This window comes from Telopea speciosissima, chromosome 2 (assembly GCF_018873765.1).
Source record: "Telopea speciosissima isolate NSW1024214 ecotype Mountain lineage chromosome 2, Tspe_v1, whole genome shotgun sequence".
NCBI lineage: Eukaryota > Viridiplantae > Streptophyta > Magnoliopsida > Proteales > Proteaceae > Telopea > Telopea speciosissima.
Genome location: NC_057917.1, coordinates 59,794,067 through 59,815,130, shown reverse-complemented (window position 1 = coordinate 59,815,130; position 21,064 = coordinate 59,794,067). Strand labels below are relative to the sequence as shown.

Here is a 21,064-nt window from a genome sequence, read left to right as displayed (position 1 = left end):
ATTTTTTGTTCTAAAATCGATCTCTGAATTTTTCGGTGGCTATTGGCGATCGTGTTTGCTTGCGGGTTCATCATTTTTGCTCATTTTTATTAGTTGTTGGTAAATTTCTACATCGGTTTGCTTGGTCGAGATGGGTAAACCAACTGAAGATTTCAAAGGTGTTATCTCTGAGGTTGTTTCGAGCTCTTCCAAATCTATTACAGAGAAGAGATTGGAAGGGATGAGTAATTTCCAGCAATGAAAGAAAACTGTGTGGGTTGTTTTGACTGGTCGTGGTCAACAGAAACATGTTAAAAGGCCAAACCAGAGGATGATGAAGCGTGGAAAATTGTAGATGCACGCATTCTAGGATAGATGTTGAATAGTATGGATTCACAGATTGTTAACTTAGTGACTCACATAGATACTGTGAAGGAGTTATGGGATTACTTACATGTTTTGTATTCTAGATAGAATAATCTATCCCGTATATATGAGCTGTCACAAGAGTTCTATCGTCTTGATAGAAAGGGGCGTCCGTTGACCCAATATTTTGCTGATTATAAACGAATGTTTGAAGAGTTAAATGCATTGCTACCCATTAGTTCGGATGTGAAACAGACGCAAGATCAACTTGAACAGCTTGCAGTCATGGGATTTTGGGAGGGCTGGGCTAGGAATATGACTTAGTATGCTCCACTATTCTTAGAGGTGATAAAGTTGCCTCACTTGCAGAAACTTTTTCTCGCGTTCTTCGTGTTTCTTGTGATAGTTCCCATGAACCAGCAGCTGCTCATGGTAAGAGCTCTGCCCTTGTTGCTTCTAGTCAAGGGAGAGGTAATGGTGGATGTAATGGGGGTCATCGTGGTGGTACAGCTGGCCGTGGGGGTGGAAGAGGCAGTGATAGAGGTAATGATGGTGAAAATTCTGGTCCTGTGAAGACTTGTAATCAGTGTGGTCGATCAGGACACATCCAACGCTTTTGTTGGAAACTTCATGGGAAGCCACCGCAACAGCAGTATGCTAATTCAGTAGCTAGTATCGAGTCTCCTGCTACACCTTCTGAGGGTAAGGTGGTAAGATTGTCTGATGAGGATTATGCTCGGTTCACACAGTTTCAGATTTCTCAGCCCTCTAAATCTTCCTCCATAGCTACTTTTTCCCAGACAGGCAATGTCACTGCATGTTTCTCCACTTCTCGTCCTTGGATCATTGATTCAGGTGCGATCATATGTCTGGTGTGTCGGGTAATTTTTCTCTAGTGTTACATTGGCTGATGGTTCCCTTGCCAAAGTCACTGGCACGGGTACTGTCAACCCAACTAAGTCCTTATCCTTGTCTTCTGTTCTCCATTTACCTGACTTCCCTTGTAACCTGCTTTCTGTTAGTAAAATTACTAATGCCTGCAATTGTTCAATGACCATTTATCCTAATTCCTGTATTTTTCAGGATCTTATGACGAAGAAGATGCTCGGTAGGGGACGTGAGCAAGGGCGATTGTATCATCTTGAAGACTCTCCTTCAGTTGCTTATTCCAGTGTTTTGTCTCCACACCAAGTTCATTGTCGGATGGGCCATCCATCTTTGCAGAGTCTACAGAAGTTGGATCCTCGCTTAGTTCCCTTTCTAGTTTAGAGTGTGAGTCATATCAGCTTGGAAAGCTCCACCGTGTGAGTTATACCCCTAGAGTCAATAAACGGTCTATGTACTCATTTTCTTTAGTGCATTCTGATGTATGGGGGCCTTGCGCTATTTCTTCTAAGATGGGATTTAAATATTTTGTTCGTTAGAGTCACCTGGATTTATTTAATGAAAATTCGTTCTGAGTTGTTTGCCATTTTTCGTGCCATTGTTACTGAAATTCAGACTCAGTTTAATAAGAATATTCGTGTTTTACACAGTGATAATGCTCTTGAATATTTTTCTGCTCCATTTAATTCTTTTATGGCTGACCGTGGTATGGTGCACCAGTCTTCTTGTTCAGACATACCCCAACAAAATAGTGTGGCTGAACGGAAGAATAGACATTTAATGGAAGTGACTCGTTCCATTCTTTTTTAGATGAAAATACCAAAAATCTTTTAGGCTGATGCTGTTTTGACTGCCTGTTTTCTTATAAATCGTATGCCATCTTTTATGTCATAGGGTGGAATTCCTCATTCTCTTTTATTTCCTACTGAACCTCTCTTTGTTTTACGGCCCAGGGTTTTTGGGTGTGTTTGCTTTATTCGTGATCATCGTCCGAGTCTGTCCAAATTAGATCCCAGGTCTATTAAGTATATTTTCTTGGGATATTCACGCACTCAAAAAAGTTATCGATGTTACTCACCAGTTCTTCGAAAATACTTTGTCTCTATTGATGTTAGCTTTTTTGAGTCCACTACTTATGATGATACATCTTTTGTTTCCTCGGAATTGGACGAGGATCTTCCTTCATACGTGGTGCAACATAATGTTTCATAGGGTCAACCGGCTGCTGCTCTGTCTCCGCCGCCTCCGCCTCCACTTCCTCCTGTTCGACCAGCCCGTCCTCCTATTAAGTTCATATTTGTTCGGCGTCCTAGAGTTGATACAGCACCCCCGGTCTCTACTGATCCTCCCACTTCAACTTTGTTTGTGGATCTTGCTCCTCAATTAAGTATTCCTTCTTCTAATCTTTATATTCCCATTTCTCTTCGTAAAGGTGTTCGTAATTGTGCTCAACATCCTTTCTCTCATTTTGTTTCTTATACGGGCTTATTGGCTAACTTTTCTACTTGTCTCTCTACTGTTGAGTCTTATCCTACCCTTAAGTCTGTTTCAGAGGCATTATCCCACTCTGGCTAGAGGATAGCTATGGAGGAGGAATTGGCTGCTTTGGCTAACAATCACACTTGGGACTTTGTACAGTTACCTGCTGGCAAGAAGGTTGTTGGTTGTCGGTGGGTATATGTGGTTAACGTGAACCCTGATGGCTCCTTGGCTCGTTTGAAGGCCCGCTTGGTTGCCAAAGGTTATAAATAGGTTTATGGGGTTGATTATCTTAATACTTTTTCCCCTGTTGCCAAACGTGCATCTGTTCGTCTTTTGATATCTCTTGTCGCGTCCCATCATTGGCCTCTCTTTCAATTGGACGTGAAGAATGCTTTTCTTCATGGTGATCTCCATGAGGAAGTTTATATAGAGCAACCTCCTGAGTTTGTTGCTCAGGGGGAATCTGGTTTAGTGTACAAGCTTAAGAAGTTGTTGTATGGTTTGAAACAATCTCCCAGGGCCTGGTTTGGGAGATTTTCTGATGTTGTTCTGGAATTTGGGATGACTCGGTGTGGCAGTGATCATTCGATGTTCTACTGGCATAGCAAGGTTGGCAGGATATTTATGGTGGTATACGTAGATGATATAGTCATCACTGGTAATGATGTTGACGGCATTAAGCAGTTGAAGATACATTTGTAGCGTAAATTTCAAAGTATTTTCTTGGAGTTGAGGTAGCTCAGTCTAGCAAAGGTATTTCTCTCTCTCAGAGGAAATATATTCTTGACCTGCTTTCCGAAACAGGCATGCTTGGGTCTAAACCTTTGGATACTCTAATGGACCCAAATTTGAAGTTGACAGCTGATAGTGGTAATGCTCTTGATGATCCGGAAAAATATAGAAGACTTGTTAGAAAATTAAATTATCTCACTGTGACTCGATTGGATATTGCCTTTCTGGTTAGTGTAGTAAGTCAGTTTCTGTCCTCTCCTACGACATCACATTGGGATGTTGTGATTTGAATTTTGAGATACATTAAGAAAGCTCCAGGTCGTGGTCTACTCTACACTAATCATGGTCATGGAAGTGTTGAGGGATTTTGTGATGCTGATTGGGCTGGTTCTCCTGTGGATAGAAGGTCTACTACTGGGTATTGCGTCTTTGTGGGGGGGAAATTTGGTGTCTTGGAAGAGTAAGAAACAGCCAATAGTAGCAAGATCTAGTACAGAGGCAGAGTATCGGGCTATGGCACAGGTTACTTGCGAGCTGATGTGGATGAAGCAGTTGTTGACTGAGTTGAAATTTAAGGAGTTACCTATACAGCTGTGGTGTGATAATCAAGTTGCTATCCATAAAGCTTCCAATCCTGTGTTTCATGAGAGGACGAAGCATATAAAGGTTGATTATCATTTTGTTCGAGAGAAACTACAAGAAGGTTTTATTGCTCCACAACATGTTCGTACAGGAGAGCAACTTGCTGATATTTTTACAAAGTCTTTGGGAAGTGTGAGAATTGAATATATTTGTCACAAGTTGGGCATGATTAACATCTATGCTCCAGCTTTAGGGGAGTGTTACATATCGAGATTTGGCATCTCGGTATACCGAGATGGGTTTAGTGGGGTTATTTTGGGGATTTTGTCCCCTCTTGTCTCTTGAACCCTATTTTATATTTATTAGTGAAAGGGGGAGTTCAACAACGATCGGTTGTTCTCCCCAAAGGATGACAGCCTCTTCTCTTCTTCTTCATCTTCTTCCTGTCCATCTTCTCCAATTAATCTGATTTTATTTACACTCAGCAACGGGTAACCATCAAAGAGGTCCAATACAGCACATATATCAAAAACACAGCCAACATTCCAGCAACTGTCAGTATCATAGGGCATCACGGTTTAAAGTTGTGAACACACAAGGAAACATATTTGCAAAGGAGGTTAACACTACCTGAAAGACAAACCCAGGGCAATTCAAGAGAGCTTGGACCCACTTCCAACGGAACTAGAATGTACACCTGGCGGTAGGTTTGTTTAGCTCCCTTGTCTATTTCACATCAAAAGCTTCAAATCTCTTGGTTGATGGGGACAACACTAATCCATTTTTCTCACATGATATAGCCTCTTTCGGAACCCTCACCTTTTCAAGGGTTACAAGTCTATAGGAAAAGGAAGAGAGAGTGACTGTGGCCGACTCTCACCAAGTTTGTACTTGTAGTATGCTAAAGAAACAATAGAAATCAAGAAGAGAAGGAAGAAGAGGAAGAAGAAGTTGTGCAGAAAAAAGGTTAGAGGGCATTAATCGATGCCTTTCCCCTCTATTCACTCACATTAGATAAAAGAAAAGTAAGATTAAATAAATCCCTTTTTTTTTAACGACAAATACACATGTGCTTATTTCTCATTCTATTTCCCATTCTACCCTCACAATATGTACTCTAGCAGACTAAGCATATTGAAGTGGACTGTCATTTGGGTCAGGATGCAGTGATGAAGAGACTTCCACTCCGTTTGTTAACTCCAATAATCAACTTGGAGATTTATTTACCAAATCCTTGTTTCAGTATGTATTTCTCCAAGGGTGTTCCAAGCTGGGGATGGGTGATATCTATGCTCCAGCTTGAAGGGGAGTGTTAACTTATATGGTGTCGGTTTTATGGGTTTAGGTGTGTCGGTTTTTTAAAGGTGTTATGGGTATTATTGTAAAGTCTTTATTCCTTATTTCTGTCTACTCCTAAGTTGGTCCTTAGTTGTGGACCCAGTCTTTAGTTGTAATTGCTTTTATGATTAATATAAATAGATCCCCCCAACCCACTGTTAACCCACTGTTTTAGTATTCTGCTCATTACTCAAACCGTGGGTTGTGTTCTCTCCTCTTCTCTCATCTTCTCTTTGACTTCTCTCTTTCTCCTTTCTCTTCTCTTCTCTCTTCCTTGTGTCCAGGTACTGATTCAGGTTTTGTTATTGTTATACATTCATTAGTTGTATCCAAAAATTAAAATATTAGGCAACAAAAGTAGGCAACTGTGATCTTGCAACATGATGTTAAGAACTCCAAAATGTAATAGCATGCTAAAAATCTACAATTCGTAGGTTTAAAGGGCATGGCCTTGTAATAATACAAGTCCACAGTGTGTGCTGTGTGCATGTGCTAGTAATGGGTACCTACCCCATCCAACAAAAAAGATAAGTGTTCAAGTGTGCCCAAAACACATACCATACCCACATTCACATATCCACACCATTTCGTATTAAACACGGTACTTTGGATAGAATGTAGGTACAACAAACTCATGAGACAGAACGCACTATTCCAATTTAAAACACCGGAAGGGGAAGATCTTCAATCAACCCATCACACTCACCAAATATACTAAATATGCCCTCCTTATTTTGGCTAATAATGTCCTTTCCCCTTCTATTTGAAAGCAGATACTCATTTAACCCATACAACAAGCATGTTTGGTATCCTGGAAGAAGAATGAAAAATCAGTCAACTTCACAATGGATTCTTTTTTATGGGAAAATAAACAGCCAATGGGAGAAATACCTAAGAGAATTGATGAACCTAATATACCACAATTCTGAGTACGAATATTAGTCATAAACGTTAGAATGGATACAGCAGCAAGTGTGAAAAAGAAATTCCAGTGGACGCCATATTCCCCCACGTGAACCTACAAGCAATAATTAGAAGAATGATCTCATGTACATAAACCACGAGAAAGAAATTAGTGTGACTATGTCACTAGAATTCTACATCCACATTTGAGATTACAAGACTTCCCAAATGAAGATTTGTCCTTAGTTACAGACATATGGATGAAAACTCCCTCCTAATGAATCCAATGACAAGTGATATTATTAAAAAAAGAACATGAGCGCTGAGAGAAATATGTTTTGTATGACTTACTGCACAGTGATTCTGACTGGCTTTCGATCATAGTTTAAAAACCAAATCAAACCAGCAGTCAAACCAGAAAAAGGGCAACTGCCCCCTCTTCGGTCTGGTCCCACTCATGACCGCCCACTTCAAATACCAGACAAATACCCTGAAGTGCTTTAAAACCATCCATTTTTTACGAACCACCCGGTTTTGTTGACAGGTTTTTATTTTTTATTAGCACTTCTCAAATTTTGGCATTTGTTTATTATTTTTCCCTTTTAGTCAAAACTGTGGTTTGTTCGGTCAAAACAGGTCTAAACCAGCCTGAACGAAACCGGGCAGCTTTTCCGTTAACCCTCTGTTCTGGCTTATAAAACTATGCTTTGATTCTTCAGAACAATTCAGACCACAATAAAAAGTAGCACAAAAATGATTCTCCACATTAACTCTAGGGAAAATTATGAGTACACTGCCTGTAGTTTTTCTAAATAAGAAGAAACCCAAAGTTTCGAAAAATTGGCTTGTACACCCCCTCGATTTATAAAAAAACAAAAAACTAACAGTCTGTTAGGTACTGACTGTTAAGTGATGACGTGGGATATAATTTGCACTTGTAATGATACTATTACCCTCTTCTAACAAAATAAAAAATAACTCAAATTCCCAAACCCTTAATATGACCGTTGTTATTTCTTGGGCGAACTATCAGTGCTGGGCAAGGCGACTACGCCTGCAACCTCCGGTTCCCAGAAAGTGGACATGTGGATCTTATTAACGTGAGGGCCTTCTGTTCCTGTGTTGCTCACACACACGCAGAGCCATTACAAGAAACCCCAAGTGCCTAAAAAAGCTTACTTCACAAGTTGGCAATCAAGTTCCACGGTCTACAAGATGCTTTTGGATTTCCTCTCTTTTGAGATTTTTGTTGAACCCACCCTACTGGGGTTGAGTTATCCATTCCCACATCATGAGTTTCACATGTAATGGCTCAGCCATTCTATTGATCAAATGAGTCCATGCATGGGTCCCTCCAGGCAACGAACAATCAGTACTCCAAACGCATTTCTTCATATTGATCAAATTCGCTATTTCATAAGGAAATCAAAAGGAAAACAGGGGCTGGCCTTGGTTGCAATGTGAGTTAGCTGTAATTAACAAGTAAATTTTGGGCTTTGAATTGGTGTTTTATAAGCACACCATGCAACAGGGAGAAAGCCAGAAACACAAAATTAACTCTAATTAAAATTACTCAGAAGGAAAGGCATAAAAAATTTATAAATTAAACTGATAAGCGGTGGAATGAAATTCTGAACTTCGAGAATTTGAATTATTTCTTTGCTTGTGCCATGACCACCCAACTGAAAGAAGTGGGAATGTATTTAGTAAGAATATCATTACAATCACAGAAAATTACATCAAATTCAGGAGAATGAGAGGATATTCTGAAGAAGAAAGAAAGCATTTCACCTGAAGAAGAAGCCTTGAGAATGAAATGAAGCCGGAATCTGTTAGCCTTGAGTCTGAGATTTGGATGGAATATGGATAAGGGCAGAATGTTTCTCAGATGGATTTGGCTGAAAATTTGATTTGGGTTTCTTCCCCCTGGAATAGGTTTTGGGTTTTAGTTAAAATCAACGAACACTGTGTGGTAATCGCTCCCACCATTTCGACTCTCTGTAGACGTAAGACACTGTTTTATAATTATCCTCTGATCCGCTGGTTCTCCTCTTCTTTGCATGGAGACAGGAATGAAGGTGAGGTTTGGGGAGGATGAAGCTATTCCAAGAGTGTGGAAGTCCACAGGAGTGTACGCTGATCTACTGCTTGCCAGAGTGTTGCCGGAGTATTCTTCAAACCATCATCTGAAATGTCCAAATGTCTGCTGGTTCTCCTCTTCTTTGCACGGAGACGAGACAGGGAAGAGGAACAGGGATGAGGAACCCTAATTAGGGAGGATGAAGACACCTCGAGAATGCGAAAGTGATCGGCTGTTCTTCTGGTTGTCGGATTGTTCTCCCTCTTCTGGAATCCACTGGTTCACCTCTTACTCGCATGGAGACACGGATGATGGGTGAAGTTTGGGGAGGACGAAGAGAAGGGAGGGTCAAATTATATCCCACGTCATCACTTAACAGTCAGTTCCTAACGGACTGTTAATTTTGTGTTTTTTTAATAAATCGAGTGGGTGTACAAGACAATTTTTCAAAGCATCGGGTTTATTACTACTTTGGCCAAAGTACAGGGGGTGCACACGTAATTGTCCCTTAATTCTATGATTTTTTCACTCTTCTGGAGCAAATTTCTGGAAGCGAAATTTTTCCTCCTTAATTCTAAGAATCATATTCACAATTTTGAGGAGTTCAGTTGAGTGAGATATTATTTATTGTAAAATCAGTTCCAATATGGAGATAATTCATGTAGAATCAGTTGTAATAATTAACAAAGTGCTTCCCTAAATGACTAGTCTATAAAATACGTTGATGTTGCAGAAACTTAAAATACTCTAATTTCAAGCAATTGACGGCCATCAGTGAATATTCCACATATAGTGTAGATCAAGATTAATATGTTTCATTGTATATACAACAACTCAGCTTTATCCCAACGAAATGGGCCCTCCAATCAGCTCTATTCAAGGTAATACTTGATACAAGGCCTAAACTATGCATGTCTTTCCTCATACTTCTCCTAAGGTCATTTTAGGTCTGCCCCTGGCTCTTTTAGTTCCTTCAATCTGAATTAAACTGTGGTTACTCGTTTTCATTTCCCTTGTGTTTTTTGTTCTATATGGCAGGGTATTATGATACAATGACTTAAAATTCTTTATATGCAGCTTTTTTATCATTCATTAAATATCAATCAATAATTCTATCTTTTAACAATCTGATTTTCTTATTTACACCACTTAAGGTGTCAAAAAATATGTAACCTTATTTTTCTCCCCTCTAGTTTAACACCCTTTTACCTTTCAATGAGGGTAAAACCTGTCCTTCACGTGTGTATTCGAAAAGCATGCGAGACAATGACAACTCTTCAAAATGACATAATGATAAGTCACTTTCAAATAATTTTGAAAACCCTCTTATATACCCTTGATTTAAAAAACTTTTGGGAATAAGAAAAGGGGCACTCAAAAGAAGGTTACATGTTCCAAATACACCCAAAGAGGTGTCATCCAGACAATCCCTTTAACACTATATGTTGCATTTCCATAATTGCATACATACACATTCATTCTTTAAATACAAACATGAACGGATGAACCTAGTAGACTAGTAAGTGAACAAGCAGAAATTGTGTGTCTGACCCCCATAATTGGCAGAAGGCTCTGGTAGTGATGATAATGAAGTAGTGGACTTTGGATGATGGGTTAATAGAGGTAATGTGACAACTAAATACTTTCAGAGGGTGAAAGGAGGCTATTGCCTAAGCAATCTCATTCAAATAAAATCATAGTGCTCAACAAATAGATGATCGGAAAAAAGTTCAAAATGCCAATCTAATTGCTATTGGATAAGATTAATTCACATAAAATTCCAGATAACTTATCAGTGCTGTTTGTTATGTGCACCATATTGAACAAGTGTGATAGACACATTCCTTGCTGTATCAAGGCTGTATTGTTACCATTTCTCAACAAAATAATTAGATTAAAGTTCAACATGGATAACTTAGTTTAAAAGTACCCGAAATATCACCTTAATAGTAACATGCATACTCTAAGACTAAGCATGAGTAAAAGTTCTCCACCTGATAATCTACACCTGTAGTAAAAATAACCCGACCAAATCCCAGCAAGATCAGTGGACTTATAGATTGAACAGCAACCTTCCAACTCCTGAAGAGAGTAAAACTTAGTTCCACAGCACAGCAGTGCAAAAGAATATTCAAACATCGTAATGCAATAACAAATTTACAGTGCATCAAGTGTAGAATGGAAAAATAAGCAGGGAAGCATCATTATCCCCATTACTTTCAAAATCCAATAACAATTTACAGACAAAAAAGGATTCAAAGTCCCTTTCATTATTTACAGCTAAAAGGACAACAATAGAATTCATGTAATGGAAATTAGTTCAATCCAGTAGGCAACTAAAAGTAACATGAATTCAACCTGTGTCCAGTGCATTTCCTAACACAATGAATTGATTCTGAAGAACATACTTAAAATTGTAATCTTAGTACAGCACAAGTCTAAAAGACCCAACTCATCATTGTACATGTGTAAACATTCAACAGAGAAAGAAAAGAAACAAAGAGTTGCAGTGAATATTAGGGCTCTAACAGGTTGCTGAGCAGGAATCAAGAACTTATCCTGCAAGTGATTTAACACTAGCAATCTCACCTTCTGAGGAGTCATGTGGGATAATTGCGTTGGATGCCACTCTGCTGGAGATGCAAGCAAATCTAGTGGAACACAGGCAAGAACACTACTTTTGGATTTGACAATACCAAAGATTTGAGTCTAACAGAGAACTCAGCCTCATGACTGAATCCTTCTAATGAGGTTCAGGTGGGAACCTAAAACAACAACAACATAGCCTTATTCCAACTAAATAGGGTTGGCTACATGGATCCTTGCTCTCCAATCAGCTCTATTTGAAGTCATACTTGGTATAAGGCCTAAACTATGCACGTCTTTCCTCACCACCTCCCCTAGGGTTATTTTAGGCCTGCCCCTATCTCTTTTAGATCCTTCAATTTGAATCAAATCACTCCTCCGTATTGGAGCATCCAAAGGCCTCCGTTGAACATGACCATGCCACTCAAATGACTTTCCCGTAGCTTATCATGTATCGAAAATACTCCCAACTCAGCTCTGATATGGTCATTCCTTACTTCGTCCTTCATAGTTTTGCCACACATCCATTTCAACATCCTCATATCCGCTAGACTTAGTTTATCTATATGACACTTCTTAAATACCCAACATTCTGCACCATACATCATAGCCAATCATATGATAGTCCCATAAATTTTTTCCTAAGCTTTAAAGGAATATGCCGATCACACAACACTCTAGACGCACCTCTCCACTTCATCCAACCTATTTTAAGCAACATGATCCACTATATCATCTTATTTATTTATGATTGAGCCCAAATACCTAAAATAATCACTCTGTGGAATCTCCTTCCCATCAATATTCACCACCTCATTAACCGTCCTAGTGTAACTAAAGTAATACACCATATACTCCGTCTTTGTTCTACTTATCTTAAAACCTTTTGATTCCAAGTTTGATCTTCATAACTCCAACTTGGTGTTAATTCCTGCTTTCGTCTCATCCACCAAAACAATATCATCAATTCATCAGTGAAAAGCATACACCAAGCAACCTCATCTACGATGTCTCTAGTTAAACCACCCATGATAAGCGCAAACAAATATGGGCTTAAGGCTGATCCTTGATGTAATCCAATTTCAATTGGGAATTCACTACCTTAACCCCCCACAGTTCTTACGGTAGTCACCACCACACCATCATACATATCTTTAGGAGCAAATTACTTAGACCTCCCCTGACCTTTCTAACAATTCAGGGAAACCTCCCCTGCCCTTCTGACAACTACTCAGACCTCCCCTACTTTTCACACTTGGTTTCACTTAACCCAAGTTTGTTAGTAATTTAACGCCAGTTAACGGATAAATTTGAAAAACCTAAGAAACCTCACAATTATACCTATTTTCCCTTTAGGAAGTTACCGTATTGCCCCTACACTCTTTCCCTTTCTTCTTCTTATTCTTTTTCCTCTTCTTCTCTACTACCTTCCATGTTCCAAAAAAAACCCAAACCTGCAACTCTAATCGATCGCCCACCTCACCCAGTCACCGAAAGTGATCTTCTTCGACGGAAATCTGCAGTGGTGGTGAGATTTCCCAGAGAGGCAGAGACAAAGCAATTGTTGCCCCTCCCACACTCCCAGTCTGCTCTCTCTAGCTCGCGGGTCCAGGTCGATCCTTGGACTGGAATACATCAAGAAGGATCGAGAATTGTGCTAGTGAGCTACGGAAGAAACCCAAAAGAATATATTAAAAAAAAAAAAAAGAGGGCAGCGGTCTTCTTCCTCGATTTTCGGTTTTAAGGGCTTCTGATCTTTTCTGGTTTGAAGAGTTTTGGGAGATAAATGGCAAGAGAATAAGACAGAGGAGGAAGGAGAGAAAAAGAGAGAGATCGAATGAGAGATAGGGATTAGGATTTCTTTTAGAAGAAAGAGTGGACAGCTTTTTTGGAGAATTCGGAATCTTGGGGATTTGATTGGAGTTCCATCTCAGATTTCTGGGAGATTTCCATCTGCAACTCTTATTCTTTCAATTTCTTCTTCTAATTGTTTCAGAACTCAAGAATTCACCAAAAATGAGGTCGATGGAGCGCCCTGGCTGATTGCTTGTAGTAGCTTTCGTGGTTGCCCAACTGGTAGCAATCTTCATTTGTGTGCAAGCTCCTGACTTACCTTCATCGTGGGGAGAAAAAAAGGAAAGCATGAAAACCTAAAACTTCATTTGTTCTTTGACTGGTAGCTACACTTATTGATCTTTTGGTGCTCGTCTTGTGCTAATTATTAGTACATGAATGATGAATCTCGAGTGTATAGATGCATGAATCGAAGTAATTGCATTTAACTTTTCAGTTTCTCTATTTCTCTACCAAGGGAATGGGGTTGCAAAGGGGTGGGAATAGGTGGGCTTGCAGGAGAAGAAAGGGAATGAGAAAGGGTGCGTTGATGGGGTTGTAGGAGGACGAAGAAGAAGATGATGATGATGAAGAAGATGAAGAAGAAGAAAAAAAAAAAAAAGGGGAAAGGGAAAGGGTGCGTTGATGGGGTTGTTGGAGGAAGACGAAGAAGAAGGGCATTTTGGTCGTAGCAGGTATTTTACTAACACCGTTAACGGACTTGGGCTAAGTGAAACCAAGTTTGAAAAGTAGGGGAGGTCTGAATAGTTGTCAGAAGGGCATGGGAGGTTCCCTAAATTGTCAGAAAGGTCAGGGGAGGTTCCCTTCTCTAATATATGCCAGATTAAATCTCTAGGGACTCTGCTGCAGACTTTTTCTAGGTCAATAAATACCATATGGAGATCCTTCTCGCCCTCGCTACATCTTTCCTTGAGCCTCCTAAGTAAGAAAATAGCTTCCATCGCTGATCTTCTTGGCATAAAATCAAATTGGTTCTTTGAAATAGTAGTTTCTTTTCTCAATTGGGTTTCAATAACCCTCTTCCATAACTTCATACAATGGCTCATTAGTTTTATGTCTCTATAGTTATTGTAGCTCTGTATATCACCTCTATTTTTGTAAATTGAGACCACAATGCTTCTCCTCCATTCATGTGGCATTTTCCTTGTGCTCATAATCTTATTAAACAACTTGGTTAGCCAAGAATAGACAAGGTGAGAAACATTGGTTCCAGCAAAGTCTTCTTGTACTAGAGTAAGATTCATGTGTTAAAATAAGTGTCAAGCACTAAGAAAATAATAGACAAGGTGAGAAACGTTGATGACGCATAGATATAAATAAAAAAAGGTAGTATGGCACATAGTTGTCAAGGCGTTGCCTAGGCAACACCTTGATGCCTTCTTGGTGTCACCTTGAATTTTCCCTCCTCCAATGCCTAGGATAGCCTAGACGCCGTGAAAACTATGGTATGGCATGCAATGAATGTCAGCATTCAGCTATAGCCAGGGACTATCATTCCTGGAATCATATTATTTAAATGCAAGAATAAAGGCACAGGGCAGAAATTCTCTCTTTTCTTTGGGTGGGGGGGGGGATGACAGAAGTACTCAATGGGCATGAAAATGAAACTATATATCCAGAGATGCAAGAAATCTCTCTGAAGGGGTCTGACAGACTCTATGGCTAATAGGCAAATAGGTAGGGTATTGTTCGCTACCGTTTCACCTAAAAGCTCAAACTGTTAGGGAAGGGCAGTGTCAATGTATACATCAACACTCCCCCGCATGTGCAGACCAAGATCCCATGGTCCTTGCACAAAGAACTCATGTGGCATTTCCTTCGTGCAGCATCAAGGGAGAAGAAATGTCGGGAAAACTCTTCCGATGCACTTCCCAGGAATTGAACACTTGACCTCCCTGCTCTGATACCATGTTTGCTACCGTTTAACCTAAAAGCTCGAACTGTTAGGGAAGAGCAGTGTCAATGTATACATCAACAGGTATCAATTGCTAGTACAACAACCAAGGTGAAGAGATATAGGAAAGGAGGCCATTCCACTGCCTCAGTGCATAAGAACCAATAACTGCATCAGAAAAAATGAGTAAAGTGGTACATGACAAAAGCTCTGAAGAACAAGGGGAAGGCAAAGAATGAGGAAAGGCCTGGTTTCTGTAGTTGCTATAAGATTTAGAAAAGATATCAGTCTAGATAGAATGAAATAGAATCATGATTTTCGAGCTATATGATTTAGAAAAGTTATGAACCAATAACTGCATCAGTGAAAATGAGTAAAGTGGTGCACGACAAAAGCTCTGAAGAACACGGGGAAGGCAAAGAATGCGGAAAGGCCTGATTTCTGTAGTTGCTATATGATTTAGAAAAAAATATGAGCCTAGATAGAGTGAAATAGAAAATCATGATTTTAGAGCTGTAGTTGACAGGCACCCAAATAGTAATATAGGTTCCATTTGTTTTCAGGTAATAACTGAGTATAAAGGAAAATTTTCAATTAAAATCTTGACTTGTACTGATTTTACCTCCAGCATTTCTCTTTGCATGGCTTTTACGTAGAAACAAACAGAGCCTAAGGAGGAAAACACTAACAGAATAAGAATTTTCTCATTGTAATGCTGAGTGATAGCATTCTCAGACAGTGAAATGACTCACCTTGATGAAACTTTCCGTGCTTGTCTAGAAACCAGAGAATTTGCTAGCACAAATGCTCCTACCCCTAGATCCATCTGTCAAAAAACCAAATTGAAAAGTCTAAATTCAACTAATCAAAAATAAAATTTCATAAATGGAAACAAATGCATAACTATTATGTTCAGTTTATTTATCACCTCCCCCCCTCCCCTCCCCTCCCCTCCCCTCCCAACACCAAAAAAAAAGGAGGTAAGTTAAGCTTCATGAAGCATTAAAGAAATTACACAGGCTCAAGGAGAAGGCAATGATTATTGGAACTGCAAACTGAAACATGGATAAAGAATATTATCAAGGTTCCATGGAGCTGTCAACTGTTAGATTAAATCATTTTTTGCCCCTTGCATCAACATAAATACACACAGATTCCATTTAACTGTTGATAGCTCATTACCAACTGCCATCATCCCCTCTATTCACTGCCACCCTCAAAACATTGGGTCCATAAGCACTAACAATTCATCCAAATAAGTCATTATTTTGATTCTTTCACTTTCTAATATTTTTGTTAAAATAGATATGTTGTTCGCTACTGTATCACCTAAAAGCTCAAATTGTTAGGGAAGGGCAGCGTCAATGTATACATCAACACTCCCCCGCACGTGCAGGCCAAGATCCCATGGTCCTTGCATGTGGAGCTCATGCAGCATTTCCTTCGCAAGGCACTGAGGGAGAAGAAATGTCAAAAAAACTCTTCCGATGCACTTCCCAGGAGTAGAACATTTTACCTCCCTGCTCTGATACCATGTTCGCTTTCGTTTCACCTAAAAGCTCGAACTGTGAGGGAAGGGCAGCGTTAATGTATACTGTATACATCAACATATATCCATCAGATACAGATGGATTGCTTTTGCCAACAATCATGATATTTGAGAAAGCAATGTCATAGAGAAGTTGCTGAAAATTTGAAGATGGTAAAGTATGCAAATATGATATTTATTATGCATCACTGATGCAAATGTTTTACAACATAACGGTACTTCTATGTTTTGAGCCTTCATGGCTTTTGCTTTTGTAAGCAAGCAAGATTCAAAGGTCTCTCATTCTTCTACTCCATATTTTCTTCTTTTTATCTCTCTCTTCCTATTCCTCTATACATTTAATTAAGGTGTCAAGGTAAATAGAATATAAAGCTAATGGGCTCAGTCCTCAGACAAGATGGACTCTATCAACTTGGCCCTCAATAGAGTAGAGCGGGCCAAGCTGATAAGATTGTCAATAGTGATCAATGATGACCATTAATAACATAGGGTGTGTCACCTTGCAACCATCAATAGCCGAGTGGCAGTTACCTCAGATATAGTTCTAGGTTTTAAGGCACTTACTGCACTTCTTTCAGATTAATAGTTTTAGAGTTTGGCTAATCTGTTCAAACAAATTAATCATTCAGCTAAAAGGATGATTCTTCTTTTCTTTCATTGCCTAAGGAATGCTAGAAAAAAAAAATGAAGGTTTCCAGGTACAGGTATGTAGCTAGAGAATACCAAAGTTTGGGAAATCTTTTCCCGAACCTCACATGTTCCTCCAATAAAAAAAAAGCATGAGAGGCACATTATTAGTCAATCCTTATCTAGTAATTGACTAGCACACCTACAGACGTCAGAAGCAAGAAGGCATTTCAGAATTCAGATCATCAACAATGAGAGGAGTAGCCTCCATTGAAAATCTCGCAAGAATAGGGAGAGATAATGATACTACTCTATCATATGGTTTAATGCTTTTATGGTATGCTAATTTATGATTTTTCCAATTCATAAATGCAGGAGTATTCTCATGCAACAATATCAAATTGTGAAAGGCTGGTTATATATATGAAAAAATGTTCATGAAGATTCCAGTGGAGGTTGTTTAAAATATATTCCTTTAATGTGCTTCTTAGTTCTTACACATTATGACCAATGAATTTTCAAGTTTAATGAGTTTATATCTTTACCAATAGAAAGAAAAAATGTAATGAATGCAACAATCTGGGCATGCAAGTTTTGGCATAATTAACTGACTGAATTAATCCAATGACTAAGATAAGAAATTTATGAAAGTTATAAAAAATTCCACTTGCATGAAAGAATGAGTAGCAATATAATAATAATGATAATGATAGGGACGATAACAGGATTTTCTGGCACAGTTAAAGAGCATACCGGACTAGTACCAAAAGTCTCTGTCTTAGCATATCTTCTAGGAAATATTTTAAAGTCAACAGCCAAAATGCAAAGACACGTTGTAATCATCTACACAGAATCATCCTTGTGAGGAACAAAAATAATTATTTAAACCAAAACAAACTTATTAATAGACTAAATAATGCAAATGAGACCACTTACTATCGTAACTCTGTATGATGAAATACATGTCCTTAAAGAATCTACGAGTTGGGGCCCTTCCTTTGGGCAAGGAGAACAAGAGCGAAATCTGGATGAAGCACACAGAATTTTAGCTCAAGCTTTTAACATCATAGTTTCTTTTTTTCTCTCCTTTTTTTTTCCCCTTTTTACCCTTTAACATCATAGTCAGTCATATGTTCAAGTTGCCTATCCAACAACCTGGAGTATTATATATGTTGTTTTGCAAAAAGAGATTAAAATTTTCATGTCATTGATAGTTTTACCTTTTAGCTGCAATGCAGATAAGAATCAGCAATGTAAAGAAACTGGCACTTATATTTACCCATTCTGCTAGGACCTAGTAAGAGTAAACAACCATGTGTGACTACTCCAGCAGATAAAAAGTTCAATATGTTGCATGCATAACCAGGTGATACCAAAGTACACCAACACTTCATTCCCTCGTTACTGACCAACATTAAGAATTGTCTTGCCAAACTAAAGGTGTAACAATCCCCAAACTTGAAAACAGTCAGAATGGAAATGGATTTAGATTCACAGAACATGACTCCAGCCAAAAGCTTTCAGTCTTATAGATGAACATACTTACAGTGAAAAATAAAAGGGCTGGAACAACAACTAAGAGAAAATCCATGACCAGCATGACCATGTAGACCTTCCAATCTTTGCGAACAACAGTTTCATCATCATTTTTCTTCAATGTTTTCACAAGATTTGAGGGATCTGAAAAAGGAAATCATATTAACATCTTACAGCATTTTATTTAGACAACCAATGCACATACCTTGAAACATAATATCTCAATCTGACACAAACAATGAAACAGAAGCATCAAATCCATACATGCATGAATTTTTCATATTGTAATAGCACAAAGAAAATTAGAAGTGGAAATTCCTAACATAGTCTGGATATCCAAATGGTAACACAGTTTTCAACCATTACAAATTCAAGTATGTTACATATCGAAAATTAAGCAGTTGAGATTCTATAATACACACTTCAGCTGAAAAGCTATGATCATTACACTTTAAAAGTGCTATCTCCTTTTTTTTTTTTATTGGAATGGAAAAGATTACCGGTTAGTCCTTTGAAGCTGATAGAATGCCGCAAAAGTATCAGAGCCTGGAAAGGAGGGGAAAACTAAGAAAAAGACAATGCAATAAGTTTGGAAAGAAACCAGAAAATCACTTCGAACTCACAGGTATAATCGTCGATAACGCAGCAATTTCAATCATGGAAGAGCCTGACAAGTTGCTCACAAATCTGAAACAGAAGACAAGTAAATCTTAGAGATAGACTCATTAAATTAAACAACTAAGGTAACTAAGGAATCAAACGGAAAAAGATATGCAGGACGCTTACTCTTCTTTTAGCTGCTTGTGGGGATTGAACGACTTCTGAAGAGAATCCATCGGCATCGATGGGAAGTTTTTCTCACTACTCCATGACATGAAAGTGAATCAAGGTTTAAAAACATGGAATTGCGAATGGAATTGACAGAATCGATACCAATTCAATTCCATTTCCAATTGACTTAGAAGGATCGGAGTCGGCTGAGGTTGATCCCGATTCTGACTGATCCAACCTGGCCGATCCTTGCAAGGGAACTAGGGTTAATGCCTGTTTTAGCGGTTTCTGTCTGGCCAATTCCGGTCGATTATCAGCCAGACCGGTCAGATTACAATTTTGGGTTTTTAAACCCTGGTTTGAGTTAGTCAAAAATCAAAGAACCAGAGTTAACATGAATCAGCATTATTCTATCTCTTCCTCCCTTACCCATGGTCCCTCCTCCACTGACTCTTATTGGCTGAGGTTTTGGAAGTTAGATATTGTTTCAAAAATAAAGCTATTTTTTGCGGAGGTGTAGCTCTAATGGGATTGGGCTTCACTCCTTGGAGGGCATCGCCCAATGACTATCCAATGGCTGCGCTGTGCTGCACATGGCCCGATGGCTAACTGGATACATGCCGCAATGTGTGCAACACAGTCCAATCGTCGAATGTCTCATTGGGCACTCATTAGGCAATGCCCTTCAAGAAGAGGAGCTGAATCCAGCTCTAATGCTTTGGCAATAAATAAACTTTAAGTATTATATCACATCTACTAATGATGTTTGCCTTCAATGTTTGGCTGAGGAAGAATTTGTTGTTCGTACTCTCTTCTGCTGCCCGTTTCCAGTGCGGTTAGTATCTCCTCTCTCCGTTTTAGTACATCAAAATTTCACGGTGAGAGTTTCAAGGATTGACTTAACTTTTTGTTTACAAGTATAAAAATGTTCCAAATTTGTCAGATTTTAATATCATTTGGCCTTCATGTTTATGGCAGATTTGGAAAACCCGTCATAGAGCTATGTTTGATCATGTGGTATCGGACCTTCTTAGCATCAATTCAATTGTTATTGTCTCTATCATGGAAGCGCACCTTTGTGTTTCCACCCCTTGCCCTAGTATAACTTGTCCTCGACCAGGTGCTGCTGCGGATTCAATTGAACCCTCTTCTGATTTCTTTGATATGCACTCGGATGGAGCTTGGAAAGCTGGTTCTTCTATAGGTGGTAGAGGTCTGGGTGTCAATTCCAAGTCCGGCCCGACAGAATCGATCGACCCACCTGATTAAGCCCAGTCTGGCCCGGCCCGTTTACTTAGTAATCGGGTGGTCCTGGTGGGGGGTTCTAGCCCATCGGGCACCCGACCAAATCGACCGAATGCTACCCCGACCTAGCCCGACCTATTTGCTGGTTTTGAAACCTTGTGAATAGGAGTTTTAACCGAATGCATGGCTTGGGATTGACTAGTAAAAGGTGAAAGAATAATAGAGTATGACTTTGAATGGGGTTTAAAGGAATAAGGAATTCTCCTCATCTTTCCTGCACCTTTGTGTCTTTTATGGGTGTGTATATGCACATATGAGATGATCTGCTCTAAATTATTGAATCTAGCCCAAGAAGCTAAAGATAATTTTAGTAACAACTGTGCCACTATTTTGCTAATTCATACCTCTTCAGAAGTAATGTTGAATTTCTTCTGTTGTTAGACCTAGCAAAACCAATGGTATTTTGAATTCAGTTGCTCAGACTTTATTTCATAGATTAGGAAACAAAGGTTTTCTGTTCTAACATTCTTCCTTTAAAATTTTTTAAGCCAACCCATTTGGGGTTGGTATTACTTGAGCTAGCAGGGGTTGTAAAATTTTATTTGGAGGTGTAGGAAGATTGATAATGGACATAGATTTCAAGTCTCAGTTTGAG

At 39.0% G+C, this 21,064-nt stretch overlaps 1 protein-coding gene across 1 annotated transcript; it reads right to left on the bottom strand.

Moving 5' to 3' along the window:
* Positions 1-5,997: 5,997 nt before the first annotated feature.
* LOC122649881 (uncharacterized protein At4g17910) lies at positions 5,998-19,235 on the bottom strand. Its single transcript, XM_043843138.1, has 11 exons — positions 19,180-19,235; positions 19,017-19,080; positions 18,894-18,939; positions 18,404-18,537; positions 18,078-18,151; positions 17,794-17,881; positions 17,611-17,700; positions 15,434-15,507; positions 10,342-10,429; positions 6,256-6,382; positions 5,998-6,175 (listed from the first exon to the last, which is right to left on the bottom strand). The coding sequence occupies exons 1-11, from the start codon at positions 19,233-19,235 to the stop codon at positions 6,024-6,026; spliced, it is 993 nt and encodes a 330-aa protein (XP_043699073.1). The 3' UTR covers positions 5,998-6,023.
* Positions 19,236-21,064: the final 1,829 nt, after the last annotated feature.

Coding starts and splice junctions, on each gene's coding strand:
- LOC122649881 (XM_043843138.1), bottom strand. CDS start 19,235: ATGCCGATGGATTCTCTTCAGAAGTCGTTCAATCCCCACAAGCAGCTA. Junction 17,882..18,077: donor ATCTGCATTGCAGCTAAAAG/GTAAAACTATCA, acceptor TGCTTCATCCAG/ATTTCGCTCTTGTTCTCCTT. Junction 17,701..17,793: donor CATCATACAGAGTTACGATA/GTAAGTGGTCTC, acceptor GATTCTGTGTAG/ATGATTACAACGTGTCTTTG.